This window comes from Vulpes lagopus, chromosome 15 (assembly GCF_018345385.1).
Source record: "Vulpes lagopus strain Blue_001 chromosome 15, ASM1834538v1, whole genome shotgun sequence".
In the NCBI taxonomy this organism is placed as follows: Eukaryota; Metazoa; Chordata; class Mammalia; order Carnivora; family Canidae; genus Vulpes; species Vulpes lagopus.
The window spans coordinates 12,201,663-12,224,184 of record NC_054838.1 but is presented as its reverse complement, the minus strand read 5'-3'; the positions used below and the strand labels follow the sequence as shown (position 1 = coordinate 12,224,184).

Sequence of the window (22,522 nt, the reverse complement as noted above, 5' to 3'; positions counted from 1 at the left end):
GGAGTCCTGCATCAGGCTCCCTGCGAGGAGCCTGCTTCTCCCTCTGTCTGTGTCTCTGTGTGTGTCTCTCATGAATAAATAAAAAAAAAATCTTTAAAAAAATAAAAAGGGATCCCTGGGTGGCGCAGCGGTTTGGCGCCTGCCTTTGGCCCGGGGCGCGATCCTGGAGACCCGGGATCGAATCCCACATGGGGCTCCCGGTGCATGGAGCCTGCTTCTCCCTCTGCCTGTGTCTCTGCCTCTCTCTCTCTCTCTGTGACTATCATAAATAAATTAAAAAAAAAAATTAAAAAAAAAAAAAAAAAAAACAGAGCCTGGTATGCTGAAATATTATTATGGCCTAACTGACTAGGAGGAAAGGAAATGCCCCGCTATAGTCTAGCCTTCCAACAGCCAGATGAACCTAGAACCAAAGAGATGATATCAGTAGATTTTAGAATAGGCAAGGAATGAGAAAGACATTTGTGACAGAAGGAAGGAATGGGATTTTGTGTTCATGGGATCTTCCTGGACTCTCATAGTAGGAAAATAGGAGAACCCAGCTGATTTCCCTGCAGAGTTGAGTCGAATTGCCCTGGGGGCTGCTCTCCTACCTGCACAGCACCTTTCCTGTAAGCACCAGGAGAGGTCCCTTCCAAGGTCCAGAGACCATATTTAGAGTACCTTCAGCTCCCAGGGCAAGATCTGAGTGTAGTGGAGGAGGGCCAGGTCACTCTGAGAGGTGGATGGACTCGGCTGGTGACATCAAGGAATTACTCTGGCTGGGCTCCTCTTAGATGATTAAAATTCTCCCTTGCCTCAGATTTACAGGATGTAGAAGGACTCTCCTCCTCCTGGATGAGAACACTGTTCCATGGTAAAGAGGGATAGAAATAGGAACCTTCCCACTATACCAGAAAGCTCTTTGCAGAGGTGACTCCCTTAGGGCAGTGTTCAGGAACCATAAGGTGCAGTTAAGGGGATTTCCTCTCTAACTGGAGTGGTCTGGGATTGGGAAGAGTCTGGCTTTAGGTTCTTATGCAAGTGGAGTTGAGTCTTGGTTCTATCACTCACCTATTGTCCTAAAGCTGATGACAGTCCCCTGGACCAAGTGTTTCTCACCATGTAAAATGTGAATAGTAATAACTACCTGGCTAGAGTAAAGGTATTTTATGTTAAAGACCAGACATTGCTTGATGCGGAGCAGATACATCAGAGTGGTGCCTATTACTTTAGAGGTAGTATTGGTATTATTGTTGCTAATCTAACTACATCAGCTGAATATGATAAATTAAATCAGTACATAGTCCTCTGCTTTTTTAAGAGAAGAGCAATGTATCTTTAATTCTCAAAATAAAACCAACTGCCAAAGCCACAGGAGAAGGAGTATGCTTTTCCTAAGCCTCTCAGATGCTAACCTGGCTGTGTTGCAGACTCACCGTCCAGCAGGTTTAATGACAATTTATCTTAAACACTTGGCACATTGCCTGGCATGAAGAAGGCACTTAAGAGTGATGGCTATTATGATGATACCAGAATCTTACCCCTTCAAGTGCCACATTATATCACCTTGCATGGAAAACTAGCTAAAATGCATTGCATACCCCTCTACCTTCTTAAAAGAATAAACAGTATTAATTTAAATCCTTCCTTGAGGATTCATTGATGCTATCATAACAATGTCTCTTACTATATGTTGGCATGAATACAGTGCTGTATGTACTGTAGGGCTGATAACCCCAAACTAGAGATCATGCTGTTGGTTCTTTTTGATGTCTAATAACTATATAATTTTATATTTATTTTATTTCTTCCCATCAGGTTGTCAACTATCACTTCTTGCTGATGTCATTGTAACTGTCTTTAGCAGCATTCCCTCCATCTGTATTTTCATTTGCTATGCAGTGAAACAAACAACAAAACAGAAACAACAAAAACCAATCTTAGTATAATGGTATGGAAACAAATAGCCAATAGGCATTAAGTGAAAACCTGGAACTCCCAATCAAGAACTATAAAAATGATCAGCTACTCAATTAATCCATACTCAAGAGAACAGAAATAAAGCTTGTTGGAATTATGCGTAAATACTGAGCAAATAGGTCCTGAGTACCTGAAGAAATAATGGTCAGAATGTCATGATTGTTTTTTACATTCTGGCAGGTGTTTCTTATGCAATTCTTTGTGTGTGTGTGGGCATGTGAACACGACTGTGTGTGTGTGTAGTAAAACACTTATAAAATGTATCACCTTACCCATTTTTAAGTGTACAGGTCAGTGGTGAATATATTCATAATAATGTGCTACAGTCACCACTACCTACCCTATCTCCATAACTCCTTTCATCTTGTACACCTGAGACTCTGTACCTATTAAACAATAACTCCTCGTGAATCCTTCCTCCCAGTCATGGCAATCACCGATCTACCTTCTGTCTCTATTTCTTTTAGAACTTCTAGCCCTCATCTAAGTAAAATCATACAGTATTTGTTTTTAACTCCTTTCACATAACATAATGTCTTTATGTTTCATCCATGTTGTAGCATGTGTCAGAAGTTCCTTCCTTTTTAAGGCTGAATAATGTTTCACTGTATGCATATACAACATTTTGCTTATTCTTTCATTAATCAGTGGATATTTGGGTTGTATGTATGGTTTTTTTTTTTAAAGATTTATTTATTCATGAGAGACACAGAGAGAGAGAGGCAGAGGCACAGGCAGAGGGAAATGGAGGCTCCATGCAGGGAGCCTGATGTGGGGCTCAATCCCGGGACTGTGGGATTATGACCTGAGTGGAAGGCAGACACTCAACCACTGAGTCACCCAGCATCCCAGGTTGTATCCATGTTTAAGATATTATAACTATAACTACTATGTACATGAGTGTACAAAGAGGACCCTGTTTTCAATTCTTCAGGGTATATACACAGAAAAGTAGAATTTTTAAATTTTTTTAAGGAACTCTCATATTGTTTTCTTTTTTTTTTTTTTTTAAGATTTTATTTATTTATTCATGAGAAACAGAGAGAGAGGCAGAGGGAGAAGCAGGCTCCACACAGGGAGCCTGATGCGGGACTTGATCCTGGGTGTCCAGGATTACACCCTGGGCCGAAGGCGGCGCTAAACCGCTGAGCCACCCGGGCTGCCCCTCATATTGTCTTCCACATAGCTGTACCTTTTTACATTCTAGCTGTACAGTAACAGTGGCTGTACATTCACTCACAGTTCATATCATGCACCAAAATGCACAAGTGTTCCAATTTCTCCACATTATTGCTAACATTTATGATTTGGTGTTTTTTTTTTTTTTTGGTAGCCATTCTAATAGGTGTTAGGTGGTATCTCATTGTGCGTTTGATTTGTATTTCCTTAATGGTTATATGTTGAGCATCTTTTCATATCCTTACTGGATATTTGTATATCTTCTTTGGAGGAATGTCTATTCAAGTTCTTTGACCATATTTGAATCTGGATATTTTGTTGTTTTGTTTTTCAGTTTTAGAGTTTTTCTCTAAGTTCTGAATTTTAATTCTTTATCAGATATATGATTTACAAGTATTTTTTCCCATTCTATAAATTGCCATTTTGTTCTGTTGGTAGTTTCTCTTGATGCGCAAATTTAAAAATTTTTCAAGTCAGGTTTGATCATTTTGAATTTTATTACCTGTGCTTTTTGTGTCGTATCAAAAAAAAAAAAAATCATTGCCAAATCCAATGTCTTGAAGTTTCTGTCCTATGTTTACTTCTAAAAGTTATATTGCTTAGGTCTTACATTTATGTCTTTGATCTATTTTAAGTTAATTTTTGTATATGGTGTTAGGTAAAGGTCCAACTTAATTCTTTTTCATGCAGAGATCCAGTTTTCCTAGCACTATTTGTTGCAAAGACCGTCCTTTCCCCCATCGAATAGTCCTCACACCCTTGTCAAAAATCATTTAATCAGGGACGCCTGGGTGGTTCAGCCCTGCCTTTGGCTCAGGGCATGATCCAGGGGTCTGGGGCTCAAGTCCTGCATCGGGCTTCCTACAGGGGAGCCTACTTCTCCCTCTGCCTGTGTCTCTGTCTCTTGTGAACAAATAAACTCTTTTTAAAAAATCATTTAATCATACATACACAAATGTGTATTTCAAGGGTCTCTATCCTAAATCACTGATCTATATGTCTACATGGTCTATAGCTTTGTAGAAAGGTGGCTTTTTTTTTTTTTTTAAGATTTTGTTTATTTAATATTCATGAGAGACACAGAGACATAGGCAGAGGGAGAGGCAGGCTCCTTGCAAGGAGTCAAATGTGGAACTCGATCCCAGGATGACGGGGGCCCTGAGCCAAAGGCAGATGCTCAACAACTGAGCAATCCAGGTGTCCCTAGAAAGTTTTTTTTTTTCAGTGATTTTTTATTGGGGTATAACTGATACATCATTTTAGGTGTACAATATAAGGATCTCAAAATTTGTATATGTTGCAAAATAATCACCACAATAAGCCTAGCTAACAGTTATCACAATACACCGTTACAAATTTTTTTCTTATAATGAGAACTCAGAAGATCTATTCTCTCAGCAACTTTCAAATAGGCAATACAGTGTTATTAACTATAGTCACCATACTGTACATTATATCCATGTGACTTATTTAGTAACTGGAAGCTTGTACCTTTTGACCTCCTTCACCCATTCTGCCCTCCATCCCCACCTCTGGCAACCACCAATAGGTTCCCTGTATGTACGAATTGTCTTATTTCACTTAGCATAAATATCCCAAGAATCATCCATGTTGTCACAAATGGCAAGATTTCATTTCTTTTTCTATGTATATAAATATATATGAATATATATTCATTCATCAATGCATATGTATATGTTAGTCCATTTGATGGTTACCGACAAGTCCTTTAGGCTCTCTTTACTTTCCTTCAATCTTTTTCTTTCTCTTTCTTAGACTATTAATTTCCATTGTCTTATTTTCAACTTTGTTCTTTTCTTCTGCTGGCTCAAATTGCCCTTTATCTATTGCTAGTAAATTTTTTTCATTTCAATGATTGTACTTTTCAGTTCCAGAATCACTTTTTTTTTTTTTTAATTTTATTTATTTATGATAGGCACACAGTGAGAGAGAGAGAAGCAGAGACATAGGCAGAGGGAGAAGCAGGCTCCATGCACCGGGAGCCCGACGTGGGATTCGATCCCGGGTCTCCAGGATCGCGCCCCGGGCCAAAGGCAGGCGCCAAACCGCTGCGCCACCCAGGGATCCCCCAGAATCACTTTTTTGTTGTTTCTTTTTAGGTTTTCTATCTCTTTATTGGTATTTCCATTTTGTTCACAGATCATTTTTTAAATCTTTTCCTACATACTCCTTTAGAGTTTTTTTTTTTAACATATTTAAGACAGTTGTTTTAAATATTTGTCTACAATAGCTGGCATCAAGTCTTTTTCAAGGAAAATTTCTGTTTATTTAATTTTTTTTTCTTTGAATGGGCCACACTTTTCTGTTTCTTTGTATGCCTACTGTGTTGGATTTTTTTTTTTTGAATACTGGAATTTGAATCCAATATTATGATATCTCTGAAAACGAGATTCTCTTCCTTCCTCAGGGTTTGCTGGGGTTCTTTAACCAATTTGTTGTTGTTGTTGTTACTGGTGTTCCTGTAGGCTGTCACTATGCTGAGGATCAATCTGAGGTGTACACTTAATGTACACTAGATGCTTTTTCTGCATCTTTTGAGAGATCATATGGTTCTTGTCTTTCTTTTATTAATGTAGTGTATCACACTGATTGATTTGCAGATGTTGAACTACAAATCAACTTGTATCCCAGGAATCAACTCCACTTGGTCAAGGTGAATAATCCTTTTAATGTAATCTTAGATACTATTGGCTAGTATCTTTTTTGTGTGTCTGTGTATTTTTTTATTGGAGTTCAATTTGCCAACATATAGCATAACACCCAGTGCTCATCCCGTCAAGTGCCTCCCTTGGTGCCCGTCACCCGGTCACCCCATCCCCCTGCCCACCTCCCTTTCCACTACCCCTTGTTCATTTCCCAGAGTTAGGTGTCTTTCATGTTTTGTCACCCTCTCTGATATTTCCCACTCATTTTCTCTCTTCCCTATAATCCCTTTCACTGTTTTTTATATTCTCATATGAGAGAAACCATATAATGATTGTCCTTCTCCAACTGACTTACTTCACTCAGGATAATACCCTCCAGTTCCATCCATGTTGAAGCAAATGGTGGGTATCTGTCGTTTCTAATGGCTGAGGAATATTCATTCCATTGTATGTATATACCACATCTTCTTTATCCATTCATCTTTCGATGGACACCAAGGCTCCCTCCACAATTTGGCTATTGTGGATATTGCTGCTATGAGCATTGGGGTGCAGGTGTCTTGGCTCCTCACTGCATCTGTATCTTTGGGGTAAATCCCCATTAGTGCAATTGCTGGGTCATAGGGTAACTCTATTTTTAACTCTTTGAGGAACCTCCACACAGTTTTCCAGAGTGGCTGCACCAATTCACATTCCCACCAACAGTGCAAGAGGGTTCCCCTTTCTCCACATCCTCTCCAACATTTGTTGTTTCATGTCTTGTCAATTTTCGCCATTCTCACTGGTATGAAGTGGTATTTCATTGTGGTTTTGATTTGTATTTTCCTGATGGCAAGTGATGTGGAGCATTTTCTCATGTGCTTGTTGGCCATGTCTATGTCTTCCTCTGTGAGATTTCTGTTCATGTCTTTTGCCCATTTCATGATTGGATTGTTTCTTCGCTGTTGAGTTTAATAAGTTCTTTATAGATCTTGGATACTAGCCCTTTCTCTGATGTCATTTGCAAATATCTTCTCCCATTCTGTAGGTTGTATTTTAGTTTTGGTGACTGTTTCTTTTGCTGTGCAGGAGCTTTTTATCTTGATGAAGTCCCACTAGTTCATTTTTGTTTCCCTTGCCTTCATAGATGTATCTTGCAAGAAGTTGCTGTGGCCAAGTTCAAAAAGGATATTGCCTGTGTTCTCCTCTAGGATTTTGATGGATTCTTGTCTCACATTTAGATCTTTCATCCATTTTGAGTTTATCTTGGTGTCTGGTGCAAGAGAGTGGTCCAGTTTCATTCTTTTTTTTTTTTTTTTTCAGTTTCATTCTTCTGCACGTGGCTGTCCAATTTTCCCAGCACCATTTATTGAAGAGACTGTCCTTTTTCCAGTTGATAGTCTTTCCTGCTTTGTTGAGTATTAGTTGACCGTAGAGCTGAGTGACCATTTCTGGGTTCTCTATTCTGTTCCATTGATCTATGTGTCTGTTTCTGTGGTATTGGCTGGTATCTTGGTGAGAATTTTGACACCCACGTTCATCAGGGATATTGTTCTGTACTTCCCTTTTGTGGTGCAGTCTTTGTCTAGTTTTGGGATCAAGGTAATGCTGGCTACATAGATAGAGTTTGGGAGCTTTCCATCCATTTCTATTTTGAAATAGCTTCAATAAAATAGGTTATTTCTTTAAATGTTTGGTAGAATTCCCCTAGGAAGCCACCCAGCCCTGGATTCTTGTTTGTTGGGAGGTTTTTGATGACTGCTTCAGTGTCCTTGCTGGTTATGGGTTTGTTCAGATTTTCTCTTTCTTCCTGTTTCTTTTTTTTTATTTAAGATTTTACTTATTTATTCATGAGAGACACAGATAGAGGTAGAGACATAGGCAGAAGGAGAAAAGCAGGCTCCATGCAGAGGCCTGATGTGGGACTCAATCCTCCGACTCCAGGATCATGCCCTGAGCTGAAGGCAGACAGATGCTCAACCTCTGAGCCACTCAGGTGTCCCCCTTTCTTCCTGTTTCTGTTTCTTTTTTTTTGGGTGTTGGCACATTGCATTACTTCCAGATTTCCTAATTTGTTGGCATTCAGTTGCTCATAACATGTTTTTATAATTGTTTGTATTTCTTTCGTGCTAGTTGTGCTCTCTCCTCTTTCATTCATGATTTTATTGATTTTGGGACCTTTCTCTTTCTTTTTGATAAGTCTGGCCAGGGGGTTATTGATCTTATTAATTATTTCAAAGAACCAACTCCTAGTTTTGTTGATCTGCTCTATCATTCTTTTGGTTTCTAGTTCATATATTTCTGCCAAATCCTATTAATTCTCTTCTCCTTGGGTTCAGGCTTTTTTTTGGTGCTCTTTCTCCAGCTCCCTTAGGTGTGAGGTTAGGTTTTGTGTTTGAGACCATCCTTGCTGCTTGAGAAAGGCTTGTATTGCCATATACTTGCCTTCTAGGACTGCCTTTGCTGCATTCCAAAGGTTTTGAACAGTTGTGTTTCCATTTTCATTTATTTCCATGAATTTTAAAAATTCTTCTTTAACTTCCTGGTGGACCCATTCATTCTTTACTAGTATGCTCCTTAGCCTCCATGTATTTGAATTTCTTTCCATATTTCCTCTTTTAATTGAGTTCCAATTTCAAAGCATTGTGGTCTGCAAACATGCAGGGAATGAAACCAATCTTTTGGGTCCTATTCGTGACCCAGTATGTGATCTATTCTGGAGAGTGTTCTGTGTGCAGTTGAGAAGAATGTGAATTTCGTTGCTTTAGGATGGAATGCTCTGAATATATCTGTCAAGGGACTCCTGGGTGGCTCAGCAGTTGAGCATCTGCCTTTGGCTCGGGGTGTAATCCTGGGATTCAGGATGGAGTTTCGCATCGGGCTCCCTGTGAGGAGCCTGCTTCTCGTTCTGCCTGTGTCTCTGTCTCTCTGTGTGTGTCTTTCATGAATAAATAAATAAAATGTTTTAAAAATATATATCTCACGTCAACAGGTTCAGTGTGTTATTTAAAGCCCTTGTTTCCTAATTGATTTTCTGCTTAGATATTCCATCCATTGCAGTCAGTGGGGTGTTAAAGTCCTCTTGAATTGTTGTATTATTCTCAATGTGTTTCTTTAATTTTGTTATTCATTGGTTTATATAATTGGCTGCTCCCATGTTACGAGCCTAAATACGTACAACTGTTAGATCTTCTTGTGGGATAGACCCTTTAATGATGATATAGTGTCTTCTCTCAGTGCTTATAGCAGTCTTTGGTTTAAAAATTTAATTTGTTGAATATGAGGATTGCTACCCGAGCTTTCTTTTGATGTCCATAGCATGCTCTATGGTTTCCCACCTCCTCACCTTCAATGTGGAGGTGGTTTTGTGTCTAAAACAAGTCTCCTGGGATCCCTGGGTGGCGCAGTGGTTTGGTGCTTGCCTTTGGCCCAGGGCGCGATCCTGGAGACCCGGGATCGAATCCCACATCAGGCTCCCGGTGCATGGAGCCTGCTTCTCCCTCTGCCTATGTCTCTGCCTCTCTCTCTCTCTCTCTCTCTCTGTGACTATCATAAATATAAATAAAAATTAAAAAAAAAATAAAACAAGTCTCCTGCAGACAGTCTCTCAATGAGTCTTTCTTTTTTGTCCAAACTGATACCCTCTTCTTTTGATTGGGGCATTTAGCCCATTTACCTTCAGAGTAACTATAGAGAGATATGAATTTAGTGCCATTGTATTACCTATAAAGTCTTGGTTTCAAAAGAGGAATCATGTCTGTTCCTTTCTGGTCTATGTTACTTTTGGGCTGTCTCTTCACTTAAAGGATCCCTTTCAATATTTCTTGCAGGGCTGTTTTAGAGGTCACAAATTCTTTGAGTTCCTGTCTGTCCTGGAAGCTTTTTATCTCTCCTTCTATCATGAATGACATCCTAGCTGGATAAAATATTCTTGGCTGCATGTTTTCTCATTTAGCACGCTGAATATATAATGCCAGTCCTTTCTGGCCTGTAGTCATCAGGACAGTATGGTACTGGCACAGAAACAGTCACATAAATCAATGGAATGGAATAGTGAACGCAGAAATGGACTCTCAACTCTATGGTCAACTGATCTTCAACAAAGCAGGAAGATACAAATGGAAAAAAGACAACCTCTTCAACAAATGGTTTTGGGAAAATTGGACAGCCACATGAAGAAGAATGATACTGGAGCATATCCTCACACCATACTTACAAATAGACTCAAAATGGAGGAAGGACCAAATGTGAGGTGGGAATCCATCAAAATCCTAGAAGAGAACATAGGCAGCAACCTCTGTGACCTCAGCCACTTCAACTTCTTACTAGACACGTCTCTAAAGGCAAGGGAAACAGGCAAAAATGAACTATTGGGAGTTCATGAGTTCATCAAGATAAAGGCTTTTGCACAGCAAAGGAAACAGCTGACAGAAGCAAAAGACAACCGACAGAATGGGAGAAGATATTTGCAAATGTCTTATCAGACAAAAGGCTAGTATCCAAAATCTTTAAAGAACTCATCAAACTCAACAGCCAAAGAGCAAATAATCCAATCAAGAAATGGACAGAAGATATGAGCAGACGTTTCTCCAAAGAAGATATACAAGTGATCAACCAGACACATGAAAAAAATATCCACATCACTTAGCATGAGGGAAATACGAATCAAATCCACAATGAGTTACCATGTCACACCATTCAGAGAGGCTAAAATTAACAAGCCAGGAAACAACAAATGTTGGTGAGGATATGGAGAGATGGGGACCCTTTCACACTGTTTTTTGGGAATAAAGCTGGTGCAGCCATTCTGGAAAACAGTGTGGACATTCCTTGAAAAGTTAAAAATAGAGCTCCTCTACGACCTAGGATTGCACTACTGGGTATTTACCCCAAAGATACAGATACAGTGAAATGATGAGACACCTGCACCCCAATGTTCATAGCAGCAATGTCCACAATAGCTAAACTATGGAAAGAGCCCAAATATCCTTGGACGGATGAATGGATAAAGAAGATGTAGGGTCTATATATAATGGAAAACTATTCGGACATCAAAAAGGAAATCTTTCCATTTGCAGTGATGTGGAGGAAATTATGTAGAGGACATTATGCTAAGCGAAGTAACTCAATCAGAGAAAGACAATTATCATATGGATTCTACTCCTATGTGGAATTTAAGCAACGAAACAGAGGATCAGAGGGGAAGAGAGGAAAAAAATAAAACAGTACAATCCAATAATACATTATACGTTAATTGAATTTAAGTAAAAATAAAAATTAATAAAATAAAATAAAATAAATATTCTCCAACTATTTAAAAGAAAAAGTGCAGGGATGTAATGTAAAAGAACAGAAATACATGCTGCAGGGAGAGTTTATCAGCTTGCCATACAATTGTGTTTTCAAACAAGATTTTTACCCTGATTTCCTGGTATAATGTCATAAAGTAAGATCATAAAATAAAGAGCCAAATAGTCAAATGACTATTTTATTTTATTTCATTTTAATTTATTTATCTTTTAGAGAGAGAGAGTGTGTGTGAGCAGGGGAGAATAGAAGGAAAAAAAAAAAGAGAATAGAGGGAGAAGGAGAGTCTTAAGCAGGCTCCATGCTTGATGCAGAACCCAGTAGGGATTGGTCAGGAACCTGAGACTTAATCAGGGCCAAATTCAAAAGTGCCATCCTTTTTTTTTTTTTTTTTAATTGGCTATGTTCAATTTATTGTTTTGCATAGTTCAGTCTTAAAATGCAGTATTATTTAAAAGTTGCATTCTATGTATTTTTAGATCAGTACAATTTATAAAATAATTTGTATATAAATAACTTTTGTATTTTTTTAAGATTTTATTTATTTATTCATTAGAGACACATACAGAGAGAGGCAGAGACACAGACAGAGGGAGAAGCAGGTGCCATGCAGGGAGCTGGATGTGGGACTCGATCCTGAGACTCTGGGATCATGCCCTGAGCTGAAGGCAGATGCTCAACTGCTGAGCCACCCAGGCATCCCTGTATTTTTTTTTTATTGGAGTTCAATTTGCCAACATATAGCATAACACCCAGTGCTTATCCCATCAAGTACCCCCCTCAGTGCCCGTCACCCAGTCACCCCATCCCCTCACCCACCTCCCCTTCCACTACCTCTTGTTCGTTTCCCAGAGTTGGTGTCTAAGAGTGCCATTCTTAACCGACTGAGTCACCAGGGCATTCTTATTTTATTTAAAAATATTATTGCTTTTTAAATACCAGAGTAATTAACATACAGTTTACATATCATATGTTAGTTTCTGGGATATATATGGTGATTCAACTATTTATTACTGATCACGATAAGAACCTATTTACCCATCCCCCCGCCCACCTCCCCTCTGGCAACCACCACTTTGTCCTTTATATTTTAAATATATATATATTTTTTTTAAATTTTTCTTTATTTAGGATAGTCACACAGAGAGAGAGAGAGAGAGGCAGAGACACAGGCAGAGGGAGAAGCAGGCTCCATGCACCGGGAGCCCGACGTGGGATTCGATCCCGGGTCTCCAGGATCGCGCCCTGGGCCAAAGGCAGGCGCCAAACCGCTGCGCCACCCAGGGATCCCTGTCCTTTATATTTTAGAGTACATTTTTTTTGTCTCATTTTTTTCTTTGTTTTTATTATTAAATTACGCAAATCCGTGAAATTGTATAGTATTTATCCTTCTCTGACTGACTGCTTTCACTTAGCATTATGCCCTCTAGATCCATCTATGTTGTTGTAAATGGCAAGATTTCTTATTTATTTATTTATTTATTTAAAGATTTTCTTTATTTATTCATGAGAGAGACACACACACAGAGAGAGGCACAGACACAGGGCAGAGGGAGAAGCAGGCTCCACGCAGGGAGCCTGATGTGGGACTCGATCCTGGGTTTCCAGGATCACACCCTGGGCCGAAGGCAGGCTCCAAACCGCTGAGCCACCCGGGCTGCCCTCATTCTTTTTTATAGCTGGCTCATAGTCCATTGTATATATACCACATCTTCTATATCCATTAATCTTCCAATGGACACTTGGGTTGCCTCCATATTTGGGTATTGTAAGTAATGCTGAAATATAGAAGTGCATTTATCTTTTCAAATGAGTATCTTCGTATCCTTTGGGTAAATACCAAATACTGGAATTACTGGATCATATGGCATATATATTTTCTTTTTTAGTTTTTTACTTTTGGCAATTATATTTTCAAGGCTTTGAGAAACCTCCATACCATCTTCCACAGGGGCTATAGCAATTTGCATTCCCACCAACGGTGCATGAGGTTTCCTTTTTCACCACAATCTTGCTAACATTTGTTGTGTTTTATGTTTTTGACTTTAGCCATTCTGACAGGTGTGAAGTGATATCTCAATGCAGTTTTGATTGTATTTCTCTGTGGAGTAACCATGTTGGGCATATTTTGGCGTTTCTGTTGGCCACGTATATGTCTTCTTTGGAGAAATGTCTTTTCATGTGTCCTGCCCATTTCTGAATGGGATCCTGTGCTTTTTGGTGCTGAATTGTACAAGTTCTTTATATATTTTGGATATTCACTATTAGATATATCATTTGCAAGTATCTCTTCCCATTCAGTAGGTTTTCTTTTAGTTTTGTGGATTGTTTCCTTCATTGTGCAGAGGTTTTTCTTTTGATAAAGTCCTAATAGTCTATTTTTGCTTTTATTTCCTTTGACTGAAACTCGTATCTAGAAAAATGTTTCTTTGACGAAAGTCAGAGAAATTACTGCCTGTGCTCTCTTCTAGGATTTTCATGGCTTCATATCTCACATTTAGGTCTTTAATGCATTTTGAGTTTATTTTTGTGTATGTTCTAAAAAAATTGGTCCAGTTTCACTCTTTTGCATACAGCTGTCCAGCTTCCCCAACACCATTTGTTGAAGAGATTGTCCTTTTGTCATTACATATTTGTGCCTCCTTTTGTTGTAGACAAAAATCAACCATAAAATCATGGGTTTCTTTCTGGGCTCTCTACTCTGTTCCATTGATCTAAGTGTAGAGTGATTGACCTTTAAAGTAAAGCTTGAAATTGCTGGGAGCCACCCTAGCACCCTCGGGTGCTAGCACCTGATTCCTTCACACACCAGCAGCCTGTGTTTTGTAGCCACCAAAGAACTCAGAGTAAGGAATGAATGTAGGCTTTGCAGGCTTAAGGCAACATGGCAGCCAGGGGACAAGTGCTGAGCCGGTAAAGTGAGGTGGCTATGAAACTGGCTACTAGAGTAGGTCATTTCTCAGCCATTCTGCAGTCACCACTGTACTGGTGAATGGTATGGCTGGTTCTCTCATCAGAAAAATGCAGTCCAAGGACACGTATATTTATAAATGATTCCACAGGGTTATTTGTTAGAAACCTCGAGTCATGGGGGCAATCACATTTCTGTCAAAGTCCGTGGTCCCTTAGAGCAAAGCAGTCACCTACAACAGCCTCAAGTGGCAGAGTCCAACCTCCTGCCACACAGTCTCTATGATACTGCCCTCACCATTTTGGCTCTGCACCTCCAGGTGAAAAGCCTGTGGCCAAAACTCAGGGCCTACACCACTGAGCCCCAAAGTTCCCGACTGGGTCTCAGCAGGGGCTATCTGTATGTGGCCTCTAGGAGGCACTGAGCCTGGGATCTACCATCCGGAGCCCTGTCCCTTGCTCAGCTCCGCTTTCTTCGCTCTGTGCCTTAGTGCATTTTCATCCCATCAACCAGGTTTCCCATTCCTGGTTCCCCCACAGCCTTGCCAGTATATCCTGCCAGGAGTTCTCCAGCCCGGAGCTTTCATTCCCTCACGGCAGTGCCGCACCAAGAGTTAAAAAGGAGGAATGCTGAATAAGGACATCTCAGAGGCAGGGTGTCCCCAAGCAGAGGCCACCGACCTGGAAGGGGAAGAGATGTGGCACAAGGCAGGTGTGTCCTAAAGTGCTGAAGCTTTTGGGGACCGCTGCTCTTGTCACTCAGAGCACAATCAGGGCTAGTTTCTGGCTGGCTGGGGTCTCTGCCTGCCACCTACAGCCCCGTGATGCAGCCCAACCAACCGGGTTCTCAGCCCGCCCTGTGGGCGGGGGGATTTGCAGCCGGGGGCTCTCAATGCACGAGCAATGGCCATGCTTGCAGAGGCGCGGGGATACTGTGTATAGGCTGAGGGTTGTACACTGCGTGCTCAGACTCCCGAGATCCTGGCAACAGGGAGAAGCTTCTTTCTAGGTACTCTACACGTTGAGGGCAGCAAGTCAGGACCACAGACCCTGTAGGTGTGACATCGGGAGTGAAGGGATCGGGAGTCTGGTCCTAAATCCCTCCTTTGCGTTGCTGTATAACTCTGTTTTAGGGCACATACTTAAAATTCAGAGTTAGGGTAAGTATGATGAGAGCAGATCATCTCATCATGCTGTTTGTGGATGCAACCCCATGAAAAGCTCAGATAATGTTCAAGGTTTGCCTGTCTCAGAGCGATTTGCACACACAAAGATCTAAACTTGTTCCTTCATTGCACTTGATAATCAGGTAGGAGCTCAGGGGAAAATGGTTTGGATTCTTTTTTCTCTTTAAATTATTTTATTCAAGAAGGTTGAGAGGAGGGGCACCTGGGTGGCTCAGTTGGGTAAGTGTCTGCTGTCCTGGGATCAAACTGCACTTTGGGCTCCCTGCCTAGCAGGAAGCTTGCTTCTCCTTCTTTCTGCCTGCCGCACCCCTGCTTGTGCTCTCTCTCTCTCTGTCAAATAAATAAATCTTTTTTTTTTAAAAAGGCTCTATTTGAAAAAAAAATAAAAAAGAAGAAGAAGGTTGAGAGGATAGTCAGGGGGATCGCACTGATCTCTGACCCAAACTCTCAGTTCTCCTCCCGCAGTAGGACAGGAAAAACGTGGGGGACTCTAGTCCCACCGGACAAAACTGAAAACAGACAGGACCCACGAATGCAGATGGCCATCCTTTCAGTTTGTCCCCCACAGGCAATGAATGGCCAGGATACTTGGCATGCAGCCTCAGACTACCTCAAAGAGAGCTGGTAGGGAGTGCCACGGTTCTTCTGGGAGTGTTGAGGGTTCTAATTTGCCAGAGGCGCCCCTATGCTGAAGGCATCCACCACACTTATGGACACGGTCTTGTCTGGGATCTGGGTGAAGCACATATTGTGCCTGTCGTCCCTGCGATACCTTCCACTGTGGAAGTCATGATGGTAGGGGTCCCCCCCCCCCCCCGCCCCGCCCCGCCCGACAGCAGGTGGGAGCTGGAACTGCTCAGAGGCAATCAGGAAGTTGTGGCCATCGATCTCCTAAACTTCTTTGAGAAAGCACTTCTGTGGTTTGTCCGCTTCTCCCGCCAGGCAGCAGTGTCACAGGGCTTTCTGGAAGATGAATCTTGTAGGACCTGGTGCCGAGCTCCGCGTCCAGCCACGCACCTGTGTACTCAGGCACTGATGGCAGGGAGGACACATTGCTGCCAGTCCCCTAGTTGCGGTGGTCCGTGGTCTCAGCTACGAGCTACGGGGCAGACTTGCCTTGCCTACTGGGGGACCTGACTCCGGAGGGGGATGGAGCTCAAAATGTGAGCCTCCTCACACCAAGTTATTCAATATGGTTACAAAACCAAGAGCAAAATAGGCAAGTGGCTATCTTAAAATCAGTATTTACCTTGGCAACTTATATATTAGGTCGTGTTCTATGTAGCCTTAAGTTTGGAGAGGTTTCAGGATAGCTGAACACAATCTAAGCAACCCGCAGGCGTGAAGGTCTACACTTCCTTGAATTTACTTGGTAAATCAGGGATGGACTCAGTGGAGAATGGTTTTGTAGTTCACACTAGTAGGAAGAACCCGCCGTCCGGCCACCGTGAGGAGAGCGAGTTTTATTTATTTATTTATTCATTTTTAAAGATTTTATTTCTTTATTCATGAGAGACACACACAGAGAGGCAGAGACATAGGCAGAGAGAGAAGCAGGGTCCATGCAGGGAGCCCGATGTGGGACTGGATCCCAGGACTCCGGGATCACACCCTGAGCCAAAAGCAGACACTCCACCGTGGAGCCACCCAGGTGTCCGGAGAGCGAGGTTTAGAGACTCCATTCACCAGTCCCGAACTCACTCCCTCAGGGTCAGGCGGTACCAGGGGTTTAGATGGAAGACGGCGCTATACGGGCATCTTGGAAACTAGGTGTCCCCGACACAGAGGCCACCAAACAGGAAGGGAAAGCTGGGGCACAAGGCACAGGTGCCCCATGAAATGCAAAGTCTCCTGTGAACCGAGGAGAGGGGTGGACTGTTGCCCGGATCGAGTACGGTGTACCCGGGCGGTATTTCTGCTCCGCCTGGGAGAACCACCTAACTGGGTCCCTGCCTGCGCGGCACAGCCCGGGTACAGAGTCCTTCCCCACTGGGCTGGCACACCTTGCGTGCCACCACAATTCTGGCGCGTTGCTTGCGCAGTTCTGGTCGTCCCTGGTGCAAATCCGGCAGGTACCCTGCGCCAAATGCTGTGCCACAACCTGCCTACCCCTGCAGGTACCTGTGTAGAGAATGAGGACTGTGCGCTGCCCTCCGGCCAGGAGATCCTGGGAACCTTGAGAAGCTTCTTTCTTAGGGCTCTATGTGCTAAGAGCAGCAAGTCGGGTCTCAGGACCTCAGAGGAGCTGGCAGTGGAAAGAACAGGTGGAGGGGTCCTAAAACCCTCCAGTTGGTGGGTCCTGGAGAGAGTGGAGGTGCAACACAGAGAGCATGCTTAAAATTGAGAGTGAGTGCGGGTGTGGTTTGAGCAGCTCACCACCTGCTTCGGCGTGTCAGAGGGTCGGAGGCAGTTTGGGCTTGATTCAGGGGGATCCCTCGTGGATGCCCGGGTGTCAGACCCGCTATGCCCGCCGTGCTCTGGGGAGCACGCGCACGTTTAGAGGTAGAAACGAGTTTGGGGGAAAGCTTTGGGTGTGAGCGTCCGTATCCACAGCAACTCTTCACTATCTTCACGCCAGCTCTGCTCTCTAGTGGAGGACTGAAGGGCGGTGGATGCAGGCACGGGGCTGGAATTTCACGCTCCTGGGATAACTTGGCAAACAGCCGCCGGAAGCCAGGGGCAGCTGGGCAAATGGCTCCAGCAGGCTGACGGGCGGGAGGTGATGGATGGCGAGCTAGGAAGAGGAAGGGTGGATGTCCATCTGCAGCCTTGGGAAGCATCGGTGCTTTACACCCTCAGGCTCAGCCCCCACGGGGCTACTAGCATCTCTTCACCCACTTGACTGAGCACCAGGGGCCAAACGCAGACGCCACACATGGTGGGAATCTGGAAAATTGAGACCGCGATTTCACTGAATCCTCCATGTGGACCTGAGGACTCTTCTAAATCCCTCCTTAGCTAGAACAGACACATTGCTACTAATGAGAACATTTTGTCAAGATGGCTATATGGTCCCATTTCAAAGATGAGTATAGTGAGGTGCTGAGAAGTTAATTGCCCTTAATCTTTTGCCTGAAATTAGCACAGCTACAGTCAGTTCTGACAACGTTCTTGCGGTCACTTCCATCTCTTGCTTCCCATTAACTCTGCCCCTCTGTGAGTGATTCCAGCTGCCGGAATCGGACACTCTGCTTTTGCCCAGAATCATTGCTGCTGCTGCTGCTGCTGCTACAGGTTGTTAACCCCCCAAGCTTCACGGAGGGGGGATCAGGTCCAGGCTTGGGGAGCGAGGATTCCCTGCCTCCGGAATCTTGCCCTAGAAGACTGAACTGCTGGGGATGGAGGGGGCGCACGTTCAAAACCCAGCAGAAATGAACCGGTGTAATTTACCATGACATCAAACTGCCCTCAACTTCCTGTTCATATTAAGGCTGTTTTTCCTTGGTTCCCCCAAACTCCCATCCCTCTCCCTCCCTCCACTCCTATCAATGACCTCAATGCAAATACAAGTGGGATGGTCCTGCTGAGTGTCTAGGTTATAGACGCAAATGGGTGACACAAACCATCAGGTACTGCGATCTGTCTCCTCATTGGTTGCTCAGAGCTCCTGGACCCCCCGCCCAGACCCAGAGCGGCGGGAATAAGAGCAGCTGCTGGTGCTGGGAGGCAGCAGAGCCACTGCTCAGCTCAAGGGTCCCTGCCACATCCACGGTGCCATCGCCTGACATCGGACGCCAACACTGCCACAGCTGCCGCCGCCTGTGCTCCGAGCCACCGGCTGCCTGCAGACAGGTAATCCCGAGATTCCCGCTTAGTTGTGTGATTCTCTCTCCTTCTTCTCTCCCTCTTCTGCATTCATCTTTCTTGTAGCTGCTTTCCCTGCGTGTCTTGGAGTTTCTCTGCACTTCTGTCTGGGTCTCCTCACGAAATCTGTTACTCTGCGATTCATCGCAGGCTCCTGCCCCAGGTAACACTGGACAGTCTCAGTTCCAGGACTCCCTGCTTCACTCTTTCCGTGCTGAGACAGGCTTCATCCTTGCTGTCTCTTGCTGCACTTGCGCTCAGGACACTGTAGTTCCGCGGATTCTGCGCACACAGTGGGATGCAAGGGTGCTCACGGATCGGGTCTTGTGCCTATCGTCCCTGGAAAATCAGTTTGGAACTTGGGCCAGCATCTGTGGGTGGCAAATAGGCTCAAAGAGATCAGTGTAGGAAGCCTGGAACAGTAAGCCCCCTTAGTAAGTTCGCAAAAGTCCTCCATAGGTTGGACAGTTCTGGGTTGTGATATGAGAGCAACTTTGGTGACAGGATGCCAGAGACTGTCTTCGTTGGAGACATGGCAAGGAGGTGAATCTGAGAGTGTTCAGGGTGGTGGGGAGGTGGCTATGGACTGAGTCTTCTTTACCCAGTTGTACTGCTAGGATAGCTTTGTTGTTACTCCTTTGTCTTTGCTAAACAGGTTCACTGGATCTTTCAGGAGGAAACAATTGTGAGGGGAATGACATGACCAGCCTGAAGTCACCACTCTAGGGACTTAAAGGCAGAAGTAGGATTAGAGTCCAGGTCCCTGGGCTTCAAATTGGTGCAAAAGGTGACATCATTATTTCTTTACAGAGAAGCGTCATGGGCTTCTGGAAGTTCTCGCCTTTCCTGGTTCTCAGCATCCTGGCGCTGTACCAGGTGGGCTTCCTCCAGGCGGCACCATTCAGGTAAGACAGCTCTGCCAGGAGTGGACTCACCTCCCACTGCTCCTGGGATCAGACAATTCCTTTCTCAGAATTGTGGTGTGCTGAATGTTTACCAACTAGCGAGGGGCAAAGGGGGAGTGTATATTTTTCTGATATAAAGATGTGTAGCACTTAACTGAAAAATAGAAATTATATACAATATTCTTTATTATAGATTTCATACAACTCATTGAGTCTCAAAGAATTCTTCCTGTTATTTTACCAGGAAGCCTGGCTTATTATTCTGGGGAGAGACAGAGAGAGACTCAGTTTGTATTGGGTTTTCTTTCCCTCCCCAGGTCTGCTTTGGAAAATCCTCCAGACTCTGGTGTGCGCAATGAGGATGAATTGCGCCTCCTCCTGGCTGCAGTGATGAAGGACTATACGCAGATGAAGACTCATGAGCTGGAGCAGGAGCAGGAGACTGAGGGCTCCAGGTGAGGCTCACCACCCTGTTCAGCTCAGGGCATCCCCTCCCTCCTGTCATGCCCAGGAAGGCATATCCCAAGAGAAAAGAGAGAACACAGCAGGACCTGGGGCCAGCACGCTGCCCCTGTTCACCTCAGCCTGGGGTCCAGCTTAGTCTCCACTGAAACTATAGGTCACACAGAGAGACTATGGTTAGAGCACATGTAAAAAGATCCCTTTCTGAAAGCAGTTGGGGAAGGTATGAAGTCCCCCACTCTGAAATTGGACTGGCAGCACTAAGGGTGCTTCCAGCATTGGAGGAGTTAGGACTGGTAAGTGTGAACCCCTCCCTGACAGGTCGTCTCTTCTTTCTCCATCTTGCTAATAATTAGGGTTGCTGTCCAGAAGAGATCCTGCAACTCTGCCACCTGTGTGGCCCATTGGCTGGGAGGCTTGCTGAGCAGAGCCGGAAGTGTGGCAAACACCAACTTGCTGCCCACCAGCATGGGCTTCAAGGTCTACAATCGGCGCCGCAGGGAACTTAAGGCTTAAGCAGTGACATGACCCCAGGAAGAAGGTGATTGCCCTTGTACTATCCATGGGAGGATGGAAAGCCAAAAATTGCAGGGGTGCAGCCCACACTTTAACCCTCTGTGAACCCAAATAGTAGAAAAAATCCACAGGGGAATGTGCCCACTCTAGTGTCTGGAGACCCTACTTCTCTGGCATCTTGCCCCTGCCCCTTTACTCTAGTGTCTGGAGAGAGAACAGGCAGTCCCAGGACCTGAAACTCCTAGAATCTGGGTTCTTTCCCCTCCAAGTTACCAGTATTTCCCTGTGACAGTGAGATCATCTCCCAGAAAAGACAGATCTGTAGATTTCAATGACTGTCCCCTGCAGTTACAAGTGATCATTCTATCCTTTGAAAGGTAATGACATCCTCTGCGTGTAAACACTATACTGTCAGGTACCCCTGATTTCAGAGCATACTCTTGGGATCAAGAACTGAGTTTGCCTTCTATTAGCTGTATGCCCCCTGCCCAGATGCTGTATTCGAGTGAGTTCCCCTATCTGTGAATCAAGGGCAACAATAGTACCAAAGGCTGGTATTGTTACGAACAGTCAACGAGATAATAGATGTCCATATTTTCACAATTAATAAGTTACTAAATTCTGGCTGTGATTTTTTTTTTTTTTTTTTTGCAGGTCACCATGAAGCGAACTCTACTTCTCTTAACTTAAAATGAAAACAACTTATAGAATGCAGAGCATGGAAGACACATACATATGCATGCTTACTATTAAAACATTGTGTCTTGTTTGAAATAAAGTAAAACTAAATAAAGAGAATAAAATCATTGCAATTGCCTGGTGTGAAATCTCTTTGTACTCGATTGTTTGATAAATACAACAGCCTGTCTCACTGGCTTTTCTGGTAGCAAAGTTGGGCCCTGTCAGCCAACCTACAGATGTTGGCAATCCTGGTAAATCTTGGGGCGGGGGATGTGGAAAGCTGCCTGGTGGGTGTCTGGGGGGCCCATGATCCATGCTGAGCCTGCACGAAACCGTTTGAAGAAATGTTGTCACTGGTGAACTTCATCAAGATAAGAAAGGGTTTTCGATCCACTTATAAAGAGTCCCTACTGCTATTTGTGGTGTTTTTCCCAGGAAAGCCTAAAGACCTGTGAAGGCTTTGTTGACCAGGGTGATCCATGAAGCAATGCAACATGCTTGGGGTGGGATGGATCCTCAGTGTCCTGTCCTTTTGGCTTTTAGGATGACACCCTTAATGGAAGTAGAACTCTATACATCTGAAAGGCAATTCCCTCTTACCTTCAGAGCTCCCTGGTCCCCAGCACCAGAGGTTATCTGTGTAATTCCCCTTGACTCAGGTTTGCCCTTATCCATCTCTCCCTTTCCTGCCCATAAGCACCCCTCCTCCACCCCATAGCCTGCAAAGCCCTTTACAAACAATGGCTCAGAGTCTGAGATGCAGTCACAGACCGGCAGGCCTGGAAAGGTCATCAGGTGTCACCCAGTCCAACTTTTCTTATTCTCTGGGGTGCTGAGAAGAAAAGCATGGTGCTCAAAACGCTGCAATATGTGTAACAGAGACATTCCCACACCCAACGAGTACTCATCGAGTGGCTGCTATTTGGTGGACACTATTCCAGGCACCAGGACTACAGCAATGAAC

The 22,522-nt window shown here is 43.7% G+C and overlaps 1 protein-coding gene across 1 annotated transcript; it reads left to right on the top strand.

Annotated features, from left to right (window-relative positions):
- The first annotated feature begins 18,806 nt into the window (after positions 1–18,806).
- Positions 18,807–21,621, top strand: LOC121476520 (calcitonin receptor-stimulating peptide 1). Its single transcript, XM_041730591.1, has 5 exons — positions 18,807–18,982; positions 19,805–19,899; positions 20,217–20,354; positions 20,718–20,902; positions 21,532–21,621. Exons 2-4 carry the CDS (start codon positions 19,814–19,816, stop codon positions 20,875–20,877), a joined length of 384 nt encoding a protein of 127 aa, XP_041586525.1. The 5' UTR covers positions 18,807–18,982; positions 19,805–19,813; the 3' UTR covers positions 20,878–20,902; positions 21,532–21,621.
- Positions 21,622–22,522: the final 901 nt, after the last annotated feature.